Genomic DNA, 16,083 nt, shown 5'->3' with positions numbered 1-16,083 from the left:
TATTAAATAAACTAATCAACCTCAAAGAGGATAAGACCCCTGGTCCGGACTAATTAAATTTGCACATTTTAAAAGAATCTAGGGGAGAAAGAGATGTAGTGCCAGAGGGCTGGCGGATAGCTCTACTTGAGAAGGGGGATCGAACATATCCATGGAACTATAGACCAGTCAGCTTAACATTTAGGGTAGGAAAATATAATGGAATCTCTACTAAAGGAGAAAATAGAAAAACATCTAGAAACCAAAAATATTATAATGAATTGTCAGCATGGATTTCAAAACTGAAAGTTTTGCTTGACAAATCTCATTGAACTCTTTGAAGGGGTAACTGAGACAGTAGATAAGGGTGATGCAGTAGATGTAATTTATCTAGGTTTCCAAAAGGGCCTTCAATAAGATGCCTCATAATAGTGAATAAGGTCCGAGCATGCAGGGTCAGGGGACAAGTAGCAGAATGGATAGCTAGCTGGCTTCAAGACAGAAAGCAAGAGAGTAGGGGTAAAGAGTAGCTATTCAACGTGGCAGAAGGTAGAAAGTGGGGTCCCTCAATGATTCATGCTGGGACCAATGCTGTTCACAAGTTATATTAATGATTTAGACTTTGGAATCAAAAACACAATTTCTAAATGTGTGGATGACACCAAATTGGGGAGTAGTCAATCAACACTGAGGAGGACTACAGCAAATTACAAGAATATGTAATAAACTTGCAGGATGGGCACAATTGCCGAAATGCAGATAAATGTGATGTATTGCACTTTGGTAGGAAAAATAAGGTGGTCTCATGTTACTTAGAAAATAATCTAAATGGAGCAAAGGGATTTGGGAATACAAATACACATCATTAAAAGTAGCAATGCAGGCTAATAAGGTCATAAAAAAGCAAACCAAGCACTAAGGTTTATTTCTGAAAGGATAGAATTGAAAAGTAAAGAAGTTCTGCTAAACTTGTACCGAACCTTGGTTAGACCACACTTGGAGTACTGTGTGCAATTCTGGTCGCCATATTAGAAAAAGGGATATAGAAACACTGGAAAGGGTGAAAAAAAGACTTTCAATGTGGGGTTATACCTATCGGGAAAGGATGAACAGGCTAGGTCTTTTCTCACTTGAAAAGAGAAGGCTGAGGTGTGACCTAATAGAGGTCTTTAAAATTATGAAAGGTTTTAATAGAGTAGACACAGAGTGTTTTCACTTGTGGGTTGAAGAGCAAAACTAGAGGCCATCGATAAAAGATAGTCACCAAGAAATCAAATAGAGAATTCAGAAGAAACTTCTTCCAAAGAGTGGTGAGAATGTGGAACTCACTACCACGGGGAGTAGATGAGGTGAATAGTATAGCTGTATTTAAGGGGAGGCTAGATAGCATATTAGGGAGAAGGGAATAGAGGGTTATGCCAATGGTTAGATGAGGAAGGATGGGAGGAGGCGTAAGTGGAGCATTTACACCGGCATGGACTGGTGGATCGAATGGCCTGTTTCTGTGCTGTATATCCTATAATACCTGACAACCCATATTATTTATAGAAGTTATTGTGGTTTTCCCACATGTATAAATGTTATATTTGCTTGCCTGTAGGGTATAATGGTAATAATAAAGTAGGAATAGGGAAAATACTAATATAAAGTGTTCTCCACCTCAACGTTACATTTTTATCATAGAATATACACCCAAAACTGCAGGTGTGCTGTACAAGACCAAATTGGAATCAAAATGACTTGCATTTTAAAAGGAGCAGTAAAGTCTAATAAAACCTGAAAGAGGAGCATGACGTATTTTCAATTAACAGACTTTTTTCTTTCAGTTGATTTGTTACAGATGCTGGAGATGAACATGACAATTGCATTTCCTGCAGCTCCTTTACTTACTGTGATACTAGCACTAGTTGGTAAGAATGTTTTGTGTTCAGTAGAGTTTTTGTTGACTTTTTCTTGAATCTGAAATGAATGTGGAAAGCTGCACGTTTAATAGCCAGCAATACCCGAGGACAAGTTTCCATTGGTGACAGTTGATTCACCCTCACCTGAAAGAAAGACCGGTTAACAGTTTGGGTGTGAGCTCTTCTGATGAAGGTCCCAGAAAATACTTTACTACCTCACTTTCAGATGTTGGCTAACCCTCTTACGCATTGCAAGCATTCCCTGTTTTTATTTTAAATTGTCAACATACCTGGGTAAAATGGTGCACTGTGTGGTCTTCAGAAACATGGGAAGCAGTTTAACTGGTGCAGTACCACAGTGCACTGTGTGGCTGGTGCAAGCCAGTTTATCCCCCCCACAATTCCCTGAACCCACCATCGATATGATCGGGTATGTAATTGGTATCTTGCAGAGCTAAGAAAAAATGAAAATGCTTGAAGTCTGACATAAAACAAAATGCTGGAAATACACAGCAGGCATCTAAGAGAAAGACAGTAATGTTTTGTTTGAGACCCAGGTCACGGTAGGAGCCCCACACAGAGAATGATAGCCTATCCCTCATCCTAATAACAGATAGTGGCAGAAAATATAATGAACTATTGCATTGGAAATAATGAATCCTAGTGCAAATTGATAAGTATCCATTAATATAATAAAAGCTACCTATCCTGTCAGTTATGTACCACATTTGAATTAGCTCAAATCTCATTCATAAAACAGCAACAAATCAGAGCTCAGTAGATAGAGAGCCTACCTTTAAGGAACTACTAAACATGCAAGCAACAAATCAAGGAAGAGGAAATGCTTCCAGTAATTATCTGCATTCAGTCCAGCTTTACATATAACACAAGTTTAGAAGATCACAGAACTAGTGTAATTACTGTGAACATACACTTTTCTGTGACTTTTCTCTATTTGGATGACAGCTATTGTATGTGGAGCATGTATCAAAGTAGACATTGGAATTGGAGTAAAGACCTCTAAACCTAATGCATCTTTTATCTAGTCAATCCTGCAGAAAAGGAACACTGATGGATACTTTAACCACAGAGACTCATTCTGTCTCAACTGAAGCTTTAGCTCTGATTGATGTAAATGCAAGGGTGCATCTTTTTCTGCAGCCACCTGTGCTGTAAATTTCAATTGACCCCAGTTCATGCAGATGGAAAGTTTGGACTTCAGTGATTGAGGTTTTCATGGAACCTGCAGCCCACATTGGGGTTCTGGTACTATTGTAATATTATCACTGACTGCATTGCACTCACCTCTGTCATCAGCTTCAGGTGGCACCCTTCCAGAGTCTTGGGGCCCTTATTTGAGATGTATTTTTGTGGGCAATTTGGCTGTTGAAGAATTTAAGTGAGCAAGATTCCCTCCTGTCAGAATTACATACCGTTGGTATCTGCAAAACATCCTATGTATTTTTTAAATCTTGGCAAGAGCAAGGAAACCAGTCATTTCTTGCTGAGTTTGCTAATTTTAGAAAAGAAAGAAAACTTGCTTTTAAATAGTACTTTATCACATCCTTAGGATGTCCCAAAGCATTTCACATCGAAATAATTACTTTTGAAATGTAATCACTGTAATGTGGCAAATTTATACGCTTGTGTGTTTTCATCCCATACAGTATATATTTTAAAAGCTGAGAGTTTGAGCACAAGGCCATTGTGTAGCCTTATCCTGGATTCTTTTACGGTTTACTAGTTTAATCCTTCTCAAAACTCCCAGATGCCCCAGTGCAAAATATGCCCAACTATTAAAGAATATGCCCCTGTTTTGCATACAAGAGCACCAGAGCTGCTTTTTAAATGATTCCATTCTTCCTCAGTTTGAATTTATTTTTTTGGTCGCTCATTATCTCTCTTCATGGTTTCTAAGTACAGCTGTGTTTCATCCTCACTGTGTTTGCTGTCCCATCCATTATCTTAGTCTAGTGTCACCAGTGTTTTTTTAGGCAATGTTCTCCTTTCACCTACGAAAGGCACTGATTTATGCTGGGATAACTTTTCACAGGTGCTGGTTGCTGTTTAATACCACACCCTCTTTAGATAATTACTGGTCACTTGCATTATAATTTTTACGAAATGGCAAACTGTTTTATTGCCACCCGCTAATTTGGTGTCCCTTTGAAATGCCCTAAAATGGGAGAAGGTTTCATAATGCCAAATGTACAGTATTTGGCAAAATAAATCACTCCTATGAAAAACAAACCAGCTGAAAGCCACGTTATATTTGGGATATGAAAACACGGCTTGGTAGAAGTGAATTTTCTGTGCTGGTCAGTCTGTAGCCAGCCAGGGGGACAGAAAGCATCCATTTAAAAAAAAATGCATGGGTCCTGAGTTCTACATTCCTTTTGAGTTGGGATGGAAGTTATGGGGGTATTTCTATTTCAGATAATGTATTCCTGGCCATGGTCTTGCTGATTTTGCTTACTGTTTACTTTAAATTTTCAATTGCAATTTTTGCAAGTAAAATCTTGGAATTGTGGAATTTTGCAGAGGTTTGATTCTAGTCTTTCTTTTACTTTTTAATCTTTAATGTATAAACCATTTTGAATGAGAAAGCTTGGCTGATTTACCTTTTCCCTCATCTCTTTGTTGTATTTTCTTCCTCCAGGGATGGAAGCCATAATGTCTGAATTCTTCAATGACACAACTACTGCTTTTTACATTATTCTAATCGTTTGGCTTGCAGACCAGTACGATGCAATTTGCTGTCACACTAACACTAGCAAACGACATTGGCTCAGGTGGGTTTTAACCAAGATCAAGGCCTGGACTTCTGATTTCAAAAATGTTACTGTTCCTCTTTATTTTTGATGTATTTGTTTTTATCCCTTGCGTTTTGCTTGTTTATCCCCCCTCATTGGAGGAGAGAGAAATTGAGAACATTTCATGGCAACTTGGTGCGAAGTTTCGTATCCCCAATTGCACAGTTGAGGTCATGAGCTCCCAGTTTTGAGATTGAGAGCTTTTACAACAGAGTGACAGGGTATGAATTCATCAGGTTAACAGAGTAATTTTCAAACTTCTCTGTTTTGGACCTCCCATTAACCACTATTATAATTTCCATAAAAAGTGTCAGCTACCCAAAGGAAAACAATAAATCTGACGGCCTGGCAGGGCCTTAGAGTTCAGAAACCTCAGCAATAACATCTATGCTCTGGAATGCCATGGGTTCCAGCATTTCAAGTTCCACTCTGATTGAAACAGAAGACGACGCAGGCTATGGGGAAGGAACAGAGCAGTGGGATTCATTTTCAATTGTTCTAGCAAAGAACCAGCACAGACGCAATGGACCAAATGGCTTTCTGTGCTCTAGACTTCTATGGTTCTAGTGTGTCTTAACATGAAGTTAGTACAGCCTATAATGCTGTTTATGCCATCCTGATCTAAATTAGGAACCTTTTAAATTCCTCCAAGAGTTTAATTTCCCTTTTCTTCCTTGAAGGCGCTGTCCTTACTTGGGATATGGTTCCAACAAACTGGCTGTCCTCCATACCTTGCCCATTATTCATGAGAGAGTTTGACAGGCTGCTTACTTGTGGTGAACATCACTACTTATCCCCATCCTTTCCTAATCCAACATCCACACACTACACAGGAGAGGTCTCTGGATAGTGATGAGGAACAGGGATTGTGGCTGATTTCACCCTCCCTAACCAAAAGGCAGTGTAATTGTAAATCCCCCCCTACCCTACCCTCGCTGATATCACTCAGTCCAGACCATGTCACCAACCTTTTTAACTCTGAGAAGTGATGCATTTCTTCTGGGGTCCTGGATAGTAAATCTATTAGTTGTTTAGGTGATTGATTCGACGGACCACTATACAAAGAGCTGTAAAAAGTGTATACGCGAGATATTTTATTTGATTTATCTAAAATCACTGGCATTTTATATGCTCTGTTGGAGATTGCTGATTCACTGTGTTTGCTCTGAAGGGCTAATGTGTGTCCTTCAATGAAACTTTTTAAGAATGAATATGTGTGTTTTTTTGCAGATTCTTTTACTTGTATCACTTTGCTTTTTATGCGTATCATTACCGTTTCAATGGGCAGTACAGCAGCTTGGCTTTGGTAACGTCGTGGCTCTTTATACAGGTATATTCTTGGAGTTCTTTATTTTTCTTCCAAATTTCTCCCCATCTCTTCTGAAAACATTGACTCTTGCTGGGGGTACGGTTCTTCACTTGTGAGCCTGGTGAGAGGTATTGGACCATGTAAATGTGGAAAGCGTCATTGCTAAATCTGACAAATAGACATCACACCCACCCCAGCAGGAGTCACTGAATAGTGATCACTGGCGGAAGCCCACCCACACCATCCCAACCCCAGATCGCTGAGGCCAATTGTAGTGTTTCTATTGCTCCATCTAAGATTGACTAACTCAGCACAGATTGCTGGATCTGAAAATTGCTGAGCTGCCATTGCACCTTCTGTCCTGGGCAGGGCCTTTACCACTGAATTTTTCTTTGAGTTTTATAGGAATATCCATTGATTTAGTCATCGTACAACACTGTTCATGTAGTTGTTTGTAAGTACAAATTTATATCTTGAGGTCAGTTATGTGTGTCTATTTCGCACTTGGTGAGGCACCGTAGTCATCCAACCAGTGGTTGAAGAGAGTCATTTGTTGTGGGACTGTGGGGAGTTGGGGCAGTGGATTGAAGATTGAGTGGTTGTTAACTTCCTTCATCCCCTTGAGATTGGGTCAGCCTACTCTCAGGCACTGGCAGTTTGCGGGATGCTTCTTCCTCTGCTCTATGCCCCCTTCCTCACTTTTTAAATAAAGATGACGATTGAGGCAAAATTGAAGACTTAAAATAAATTAAAACAGAAAATGGTGAAAATACACAGGTGGCATCTGAAAAGAGGAATCATTCTTCACTTGGATGTGAACTGTTTGTCAGAATTGGATAAGTGAGCCCTATTATAGGTCAAAAGAGATAGGGAGATCAACATTTACTGCATCTTGTTACAAATAGGCAGTAATTGCCTTTGTAAAGAAACCTCAAACATCATGTGCAGTGCTTCATACAGGAGCCTAAACAGCTGATAAAATTCAGCCTTTGAGGCCAAGCAAGGCTAAGTGTCAGTCAAGAACAGGGTTACAATCTCTCACCCACAGAGCTTTTGCATTTTATTGTATTTGTTCCCAAGTTCTGTTGTCTGTATATTATTTAAAGAGACAGCTGGTGTAAAATGCAAGTTATCTTTAGCATTGGCCCTACTCATTAATTGGTATTTTTTTTGCCCCCCCCCCCCAGCATTCAATGATCTACTTCTTCCATCACTACGAGCTGCCTGCCATCCTTCAGCAAATTCGCATCCAGGAGATGTTGCTACAGAACCAACAGGCTGGGCAGGCCAACCAAACAACACTCCAGGACAATCTCAACAACAACACTTCAACGGATAGCGTGCAGCAGAACCCCGCAGACCCAGACAATCCGCTCGCGGCGGCTTCCGGTGCAGCCCAACCAAGTGGCGCTCCCAGCCTGGCAGACAGCATTCAGCCTGTTCGCATGCAGAATGCAAACTCTGAGGTGACCCCATTAAGTGGTGATCTTAACTGGGTGGCAGAGACTGCAGCTATCATATCAGAAGGCATTGCAGCTCCAGAACGGGATACATCCACAGAGGGCTCCAGCAGCATGATTGAGGCATTAAGCAACGATGGCTCAAATACCCAGGATCTTTTAAATGATTCTGGTGCCATTGAGCAAATCCAACCGGGTACAAGTTCTGAAGAAAACAAAAAAGCAGTGTCTTCTTCACACAGTGGTGGTCTTCAAACAGAAGTGGACCTTAGCACATTAAATTATCATGCAACTGAGAACCAAGAGGGAGTTCTCACTAAAACTGACCACCAGGACATGTCTCCCCCACCAGATAATGAGACCTACATGCATCCATCTCTGAGTAGTAGTGACGCTAGCTTTGACCAATCAGAAATGGACCATGGAAGCCAATCTGGTGTTTCAAAAAGCTCAGTAACAGAGACAAGCGGTCACAGCGTTTCAAGAACCTCGTGACTCTCTTTTTCTGTTCTATCTGGCAATTTGTTATCAGAAGACCCTTTTGCAAAGTTCACAGAAAGTGTACCGTAGAGTGTGTGTGGGGGAATCGCTATTACATCGAGCGTTTTCATTTGTAAAACCAAAATATCCCAGTGCTTTCGGTTGGTTCCAGAAAACGGGAGTATGGAGGGCAGGAAGCAGCATGTTGTTCAGTGAGCATTAATGGTAGGAGCTCGATTGGAACAATAACTCCTCCATTCAGTCACCGTGTCCATAATCTTCAGCACAGCCGTGTGTGTTACCGTGACATTTGTGCTACGAAGAAACGCTCTCGATCCGTAAAGTGAGAGGACGACCTCCAAAAAAAAGAGAACAACCGAACCCACAGCTGGGTACCCAACAAAAAGGCAAGTGTCTGAATGGCAGTAGAAGATGGCTTGTTCCTTTGAACTCGCAGCATACGTGCAAGTTGATTCCACAGTGCAATAAGTTGATGTGTATTGATTCTATTCTGCAAGGTCTTGTTACCTGAAAGACTTCAGTCTTGTTTCTTGAACTGGTGCCTACATACAGAAGAGATTTTAAAGGTAGTAGTGTCAGAAATTCCCTATAGCTTCTAATAAACTTTGAACCTAACTAATTTGGATCTGATTCCGATTGATTTTTCTGTTGGCAATATTGTATTTAAATGTAATGTAAGAGTTTCTGTCTGTATATATTAAAATAAATGACATCTGAACGTGCTTGTGAATTACTTTAAAATGTATGAGCCATGTGTAGTGAATTACATCACAATGAAAAATGTTCTGTAGCTTTAGCAAAGCACTACAAATTCTCTTTTTGTTTGTTTATTGATGGATTTTTGAAGTCAAGGTAAGGGACACCCAGTGTCTGCATCAAGCATTCTCGGGTCAGGCATTGCATGGGATCAGTAAAGTACTTGTGTCCTGCCCTAAGCTCGGAAGAGCAGTCCAGCTGTACTGGTATGAAATTTAATTCTGCAGCTCTCCTGTTGACTAAGCACGTTAGGTCAGGAAGAGATAGTGCTGTCAATAAGATAAGAACAAAATCACCCGGGCTGTGATTCCGTCCCATGGGCTTGGACTGCCTGAAGGTGATCACTCACTTGGATCACGCTTGAAGAACGGCCCCTGGGTAAGGAGTTGGAGGTCATCCAGTGCCTGCGGAGCTGAAGCTTAGCAGGAGTGCGTGTCTTAAAGGACAGGAGACAGTTGATGGAGGAAAAAGTTCAATTTCCGATGCTAGTCTTGTGCCTTCTCTGGGACTGTCAATACTGTCAACTAGCTAGGATTTCTGTTGATACTGTTCAAATCCATATCTCATGGGCCTCTTAAAGCCAAATGATAAGTGCCTTTATTGAGTATGGGTATGGATTGCAACCTAGCTCCAGTTCATTGACAGGACTGTATTCAAATACCAGTTTCTGAAATTATATCATAAACAAATTATAGCACCAAAGGAAGCCATTTAGCCCATTGTACTTGTGCTGGTGCTCGTTTCTTCAAAGAAGCAATGTCCTCTCGCCCTGTCTCTGTTCCCCCTCCCCATATCCTTTTGTATTCTTCCCTTTCAAATACCTATCCAATTTTAATATTAGAAAACGATGTCAGCTGATTATCTTTGTGTTTTAATAACAATGTCCAGGCCCAAGAGCCTACATGATCACAGCCAAGAAGCATATACTGTCTGTTCCAATTGAGGATTTTTTTCTATTCTGTGCTCTGATTACTTATTAAATTTCCACTGTTACTTTATTAAATTAAATGTACTTTAGGTTGGATTGCTCTGCAGTCACTTGCTATTAAACTGAATGTTATGTATAAGGGTACAATAAAAATTGTTTTAAAAAAAAAAAGCCACCTCTTGAATAGTTGGCTGGCTTCACCAAGATGCTATAAAAAGCTAAATCAACAATCTGCTTTTTAGTTAATTGGTTCAGGCCGCACTCCCAGGAGCAACATAGCAATCTGTGAACACTGCTGCAGGGCAGGCAGGGAGCAGTTTATTTACCACACGTTTCAGCACGGAGATTATGCTTTGCAACGTTAACTTCTGCAGGCTCTCTGTGTTCATGTGACAATTCTCTGCTTGCGATTTAAAAATAGGTGTGAGCTGTTTGGGCGGGTTAATGCCTGTGTTAAAATAGCGCACACAGCAAACTTTCACAAACCTCTTCACTAATACTGTCACTCCTGGGTGTTTTTACCATAAAAATGTCTTCATTTGGGTGGAGGGAGGAAAGAAGTTATTTGTAGAAATTTATCATTACTTTGCTCTGGTACTCTATCCCCCTATTTATGAGGACCAAAATGCTGCTGTTTTTCCTTTTGCTAACTACCTGCATTCACACTTTCAGGGAATTATGCATTTGAACTTGTCAGTCTAATTTATCTTTCCCTTCATGAACAAAGATTTTTATATTAGCAACTCTCTAGTCCCATCATAATTTGCATTTGTAAGAAGTGTTAAGTTTTGGGACTTTTGACCAATTTGCACAAAATGGACTTGGAAAAAGTATTACTTTTAAATTTAGATTTTTACAGCAAGATGTATTCACTTCAATTTAGAAAATAAAAGATGGCACCCAGACAAAAGATTGTTAACATGCGAATGAAAATTGCTTCCCCCAAAGACTAAAGAATAAGCAATTTTTTTAGCTGATCTCAGTAATCAATAAATATCTCAGTGTGCTGGGGGCTCTGTGGTGCTTGGCAGGCCTTATTAGCTGTGAACTGAGGGAGGAGAAAAAAAGTGACAGGCAAAGGCAGTCAAGCCCAGCAAAGGCTACGAGGTCTGAATGCAGGGGGTAGTTGGAAATTACATTTTAAGTCGAGCAAGACAACTTACTGATCTGTCTATACAATGGTTCCACTTCAGAATAATTTATTGTATGTGAAGCACTTTGGGATGATTTTGAAACGTGTTAAGTCACTAAATGCAAGTTCTTATTTAAAGCTGGTGATTGCGGAAGATGCTTCATTCAACCCTGTCGGAAGTCTTTTCAAAACCCCAGGGTAACTGCCACTACTGGGGTGAGTAGACAAAGTGCCAGGTGAATGTGGTTAGGAAATCTTCACATTATCCGATAAGGTATATTGTCTGTGAAGCATAATTGGAAACTGAAATTGCGATGGGGCTTTACAGTCTTCCATTGCAGATGGTCTCTACCTCCACATATTTCAAGGTAGTTGCAGTTTTGGTCATAATTTTGTTCAGCACTCCGATAATTCCAAGGATTACATCCAAGGCTAGGAAAACAAGCTGCATCCAGGGGTGGCCTTGAATTATTAGAATATCAGTTGGTTTAACTTGATCTGTCCTGTACAATTTGTGCCTAAAGTTACTGTCACTGGGAAGTGTCTATTCCAATGTTACACTGTAACATAGGCTGTGTTTTACAGGCAGCCGTGGGAATATACAGGACCAGAAAGGACCATTGTCTATCTGGCCAGTCACAATGTCTAGAAAATGCCATACCCCACCATCCCTTTCATACACTCTTTATGAACTGTTTCTCCAGGTGCGCACCGTTAACCTCTGGTATCCCCAAGGATCCGTCCTTGGCCCTCATTTCTTGTCTACATACTGCTTCTCAGCGACATCATCTGAAAACACAGAGTCAATTTCCACATGTACGCTGCTGACACCCAGCTCTACCTCACTACCACATCTCTTGAACCCTTCACTGTCTCTGAATTGTCAGAACTGTACTGGACGAACAGAAAGTTCCTCCAACTGAATATTGGGAAGACCGAAGCCACTGTCTTCGGTCCTTGCCACAAACTGTTCCCTAGACACCGACTCCATCCCTCTCCCTGGCAACTGTCTGAGGCGGAACCAAACTGTTCGCTACTTTGATCTCCTATTTGACCCAGAGATGAGCTTCTGACCACATAAAGGCCATCATGAAGACCACCTATTTCCATCTCCGGAACATCGCTCGTCTCCACCCCTGCCTCTGATCATCTGCTGCTGAAACCCTCATCCATGCCTTTGTTATCTCTAGACTTGACACTTCCAACACACTCCTGACCAGTTTCCCACGTTGTCATCCCGTATCCTACCTCGCACCAAGTCCTGTTCTCCCATCTTCCCTGTGCTCGCTGAACTACATTGACTTCCAGTTAACCAATGCCTCAATTTTAAAATTCTCATCCTTGTTTTCAAATCCTCCCTATCCCTGTAACCTCCTCCCAAGATATCTGCGCTCATGTAATTCTGGCCTCCACTCCACCATTGGCGGCTGTGCCTTCAGCTGTGTAGACCCTAAGCTCTGGAATTCTCTCCACAAACCCCTCTACCTCCTTTTTAAGACGCTCCTTAAAACCTACCTCTGATCAAGCTTTTGGTCCTTTGCCCAACTATCTCCTTATGTAGCTCAGTGTCAAATTGTGTTTGTTAACACTCCTTTGAAGCACCTTGGGGCATTTTACTATGTTAAAGGCGCTGTATAAATACAAGTTCTACTTAATCAAGGCTGTATCAGTAAATTCAAGACTGCATTCTGTCAATTCCTCTCCGTCACCTCTGTAAACTAGTTAACAATAATAAAAAAAAATGTCATGCCCCTCTTCCACATTTAAAGCAAGTCCTCTTAGTCTTTGACTATGATGAGCATACTGATTATTTTGTAATTACCACTTGAATCTTGAATAGGATCACCCTGAGCCGAGCCTCCTCATTATAAACATTCCCAGCCTCTGCATAAATCAGGTGCCTAGTCCCAGCTATCAATTTAGTTGCCCTTTGAAACAGTTTAATATACAACCCCCCCTTCCCCCAGACACACACATTCCATGAAAACTGTCAATTGGGTACAATGTCAGAATCCACAAAAACGTGTGATTTTGCATTTCTATTTAACCACTCAATTCATAGCCATTTGTGCAAAGCAAACTAACCCATTGTGAATCTATGGTGGCCCGTATACTCCTATTGAAGGTAAAATATGCTTTTCTGTGATTTCTGAACATCCCACTGCTCTGCCTGCTGAGCTGTGAACTACCTCTATGAGGTTAATCCATACTTGGACTGGTGCCATATAAACTATGCCTTGAAATAAATTTAATTTTGCACAATTTATTAAGATCAACATCATGCAATTGTTGTACATCATTGAAATCAATTGCAATCTTCACAGAGGATGAGTTGCTACCTTTGGATTTGTGTTTAGAACTGGTCAGCTATAGGGGGTACAATTGGTCTCAGCACCTCTAAGCCTGGGACAGGGGGAAGCGTCCATTGTTCCCACTCCTGGTTGCTAGCCAGTGACCCCTGCTGGGAAGTGTATCTGGGTGGACAGTGTTAGGATATCAGGGTTGACAGGTGCTCCAAGATTGCCAACACTCTCTAGGCTGAACCATGTGTAGAATGGCCATTTCATTTTTGAATGCCTCAATCAAATTGCAGTCTATTCTAAACATGGTCAACTATGAACTGTGGAGAATAATAGTTTTTTCCCTTCCCAAAAAAGATATACAGTGCACTCTCTTCCTGTTCCTAAGCACTTGACAATTAATTCAGTCCTCACTGTCTAATATCGCACCTCTCCCAGAGACTTCTCAAAATCCTTTGCTTAACAGTAACAGTGACTGTTGTAGGTAAATGTAGCTGCCATTTTGCACCTGGCAAGATCTCCCAAAACTGCATTGAGATAAATGACCAGTTAATATTTTTGGTGAAGTTTGTTCATAGAGGAGTGTTGTAGGACATCAGGAGAACTCTTGGGGGTAGAAATGTCCCCCCTGCCCAAAACGGGGCGCACGCACTCTGTTTCAATGGTTTTTTACCGCAGCTGTGGTTGAGGTCGCCTCGAGCGAAATTCCGCTCTTGCTTTTTTTAAATTGGGATCCGGAAGTCGCTCTTAATGGGGGCGGTGACTACATGAGAGGGGCGGATACGCGGCGATGGCAACACCTGAAGGGCAGAAGTTGGGGGCAGTGTGGATTGACTGCCGTGCGGCGCCGCGTCACCAAGGCTCTCCCCTTCACTTAAAGGGGAGAGCCTTTGCAATTTTAAAACTTCGGTCCACTAGGCCACCAGGAAGGGTTTCGACCGGGCCAGTGGCCTGGCACCCAACAGGGGGTGCCAGGCTGCCTGTTGGTGGCCCAGCCGAACCCGCGGGGGCATAATTGTCGGCCGACAAATAAAAACAAGGCGGCAGTGGCAGTGCGTCCTCCCCTTTAAGGGAAGCTGCACTGCCGTTGCCTTACTAGACCACTGGGAAAAAAACAAGTTTTGGCACCGTCGGGCGGGCCGAAGATTTTCAGAAGGGAATGTCTCCGTCGGAGGGGGGGGATAGATCGGTGGTGCGCATGGTGATGATGCACTTACCATGGATTGGGGGGTGGGGGGGGAAATCGGGGCACCTCCGGGTAACTCTGAGGGCAATTGGGCTATCAGCGGCCATTCCATGAGAAGTCGTCGACCACTCCGCAGCTTGGCTGCCGATTTGCAGTGATAACAGGCCTTAAGCAGAGGGGCAATTTCAGCCCCCTACTTTTCCCAATAGTACCAGGGATCTTCAACACCCACCTAAAACTTCCAGGGCTTGACACGGTAGATGCAGGGAGAATGTTTCCTCTGGCTGAGGAGTCTAGAAGCGGGGGTCAGAGTCTCAGAATAAGGGGTCGGCCATTTAAGACTGACATGAGGAGAAACTCTGAAATTCTCTACCCAGAAGCTGTGGAGGCTCAGTCTTTGAGTATATTCAAGACAGAGATCGATAGATTTTTGGATATTAAGAGAATCTAGGGATATGCGGAAAGTGCAGGAAAGTGGAGTTGAGGTAGAGGATTAGCCATGATCTAATTGAATGATGGAACAGGCTCGAGGGTCCGAATGGACTGCTCCTAACTCTTATGTTCTTAAAATCCTGGAGCAGGCAAATAGGCCCTTGGTTTAACATCTCATCCAAAAGATGGCTCTGCTAATAATGCAGTACTCCCTCCAAACTGCACTGGACTGTCAGCCTAGATTGTGTGCTCAAATCTTGAAGTAAGCTTCAAATGCACAACCTTCTGACTTCCTGGAGACAGGAATGTTACCAACCAAACCAAGCTAGCACAATAGTGAGAGCAGTCTAAGATAGCATTTATACAATCTGATTATTATTTCTTCCCTCCCTCCAGAATGAGTTCTCTGCTCACCTGGTTGAAAGATGTTACCATTGAGGAATGGAACACTCCAATTTCCGGCACCATTGTCAGCACGAAAAGCTCCAAGGTGATGTACAGGTGCAAAGTTCCCAGGTCAGATACAGTACGGGCCCAATACATGGCAAAGCTTCCACATCATTCCAACAATTAACTTTAGTCCCAACCCCAGACAATGTGCCATTTTTCCATTTCCCAGAGCAGTTATCCTATGGCCTTTTAAGAAAATTACTAAGTTAGTGCTGAATTCGGGACGGCTTTGTGCTGTGGGCCCAGGTGCAGCAGGAATTGGTTTGACCTTTTTGGATTAATCTAGACAATTGCCAGCACAGACACGATGGAATAGTCTCCTGTGTTGTAAACCTCTCTGGTTCTGTATGATCATTCTGATTCTCTGAATGTAATTTGTTCTCTACATTATGTTATAGGAAAGCCCTCTCGTCCACAGGGGGAAATTGTGGGGATGGTTGAAGATCATTACTTACACTATTGAGATCCACATGACTGTCTCTCTGCCATTTCCCTCCCTTTCTTGGTTTGCAGATCTTGTATTCTGGAGCCATCTGAATGATTGAGTTCAAGATTGAGATATCTCAATGAAGCATTAAATAAATTGATCTAGTCTTGGTTCCGGGCCTGTTGCTGGCGGTTGTATTGTGTGGCAAAGGAAAATAATTGTCAAAAATTATTAAATTGTTGGAACAGTGAGTTGTGTAGAATGGAAAATAAAAGTATATTCAAAGAGTGACAAATGACTCAAAGGCTGTTCATTTTAAATAATGGGGAATATAAATGGAGGAAGCCAATCATTAATGTTATTTGAAAGTCTGTAGCACAAAGACAATTTTTTCTAACAATCTGGTTGACTGGAGGTGGAAGAATTGCTCCATGTGGCTGCCTTGAGTGGAATGAGATATTTCCCCCCTTCCCTGTCTCCTATCGAGTAAGTGTTGGTAACCTGAATCC

At 41.8% G+C, this 16,083-nt stretch overlaps 1 protein-coding gene and 1 long non-coding RNA gene across 4 annotated transcripts in view; both read left to right on the top strand.

The window, feature by feature from the left end:
* The window catches only part of tmem259 (transmembrane protein 259), a 78,748-nt gene extending 70,067 nt beyond the window's left edge, over nt 1-8,681 (top strand). For both annotated transcript variants that reach the window (XM_070859891.1, XM_070859889.1), the window contains exons 8-11: nt 1,806-1,889; nt 4,540-4,672; nt 5,924-6,023; nt 7,190-8,681. In XM_070859891.1, the coding sequence (XP_070715992.1) occupies nt 1,806-1,889; nt 4,540-4,672; nt 5,924-6,023; nt 7,190-7,957 (1,085 nt within the window). In that variant the 3' untranslated portion in view covers nt 7,958-8,681. The remainder of the gene's footprint in view (nt 1-1,805; nt 1,890-4,539; nt 4,673-5,923; nt 6,024-7,189) is intronic.
* A 2,233-nt stretch (nt 8,682-10,914) lies between these two features.
* Nucleotides 10,915-15,869, top strand: LOC139229204 (uncharacterized). 2 transcript variants are annotated; one of them, XR_011587686.1, is made up of 2 exons: nt 10,915-10,995; nt 15,094-15,869. It is a non-coding gene; the product is annotated as an uncharacterized lncRNA (long non-coding RNA). The 2 variants fall into 2 exon arrangements; XR_011587687.1 differs by having other exon boundaries at nt 10,923-10,995; nt 15,546-15,869.
* Nucleotides 15,870-16,083: the final 214 nt, after the last annotated feature.

The sequence above is a fragment of the Pristiophorus japonicus genome, chromosome 18 (assembly GCF_044704955.1).
Source record: "Pristiophorus japonicus isolate sPriJap1 chromosome 18, sPriJap1.hap1, whole genome shotgun sequence".
In the NCBI taxonomy this organism is placed as follows: Eukaryota; Metazoa; Chordata; class Chondrichthyes; family Pristiophoridae; genus Pristiophorus; species Pristiophorus japonicus.
Note: the sequence above shows the minus strand (reverse complement) of the source record. Positions and strands in the feature narration are given on the sequence as shown.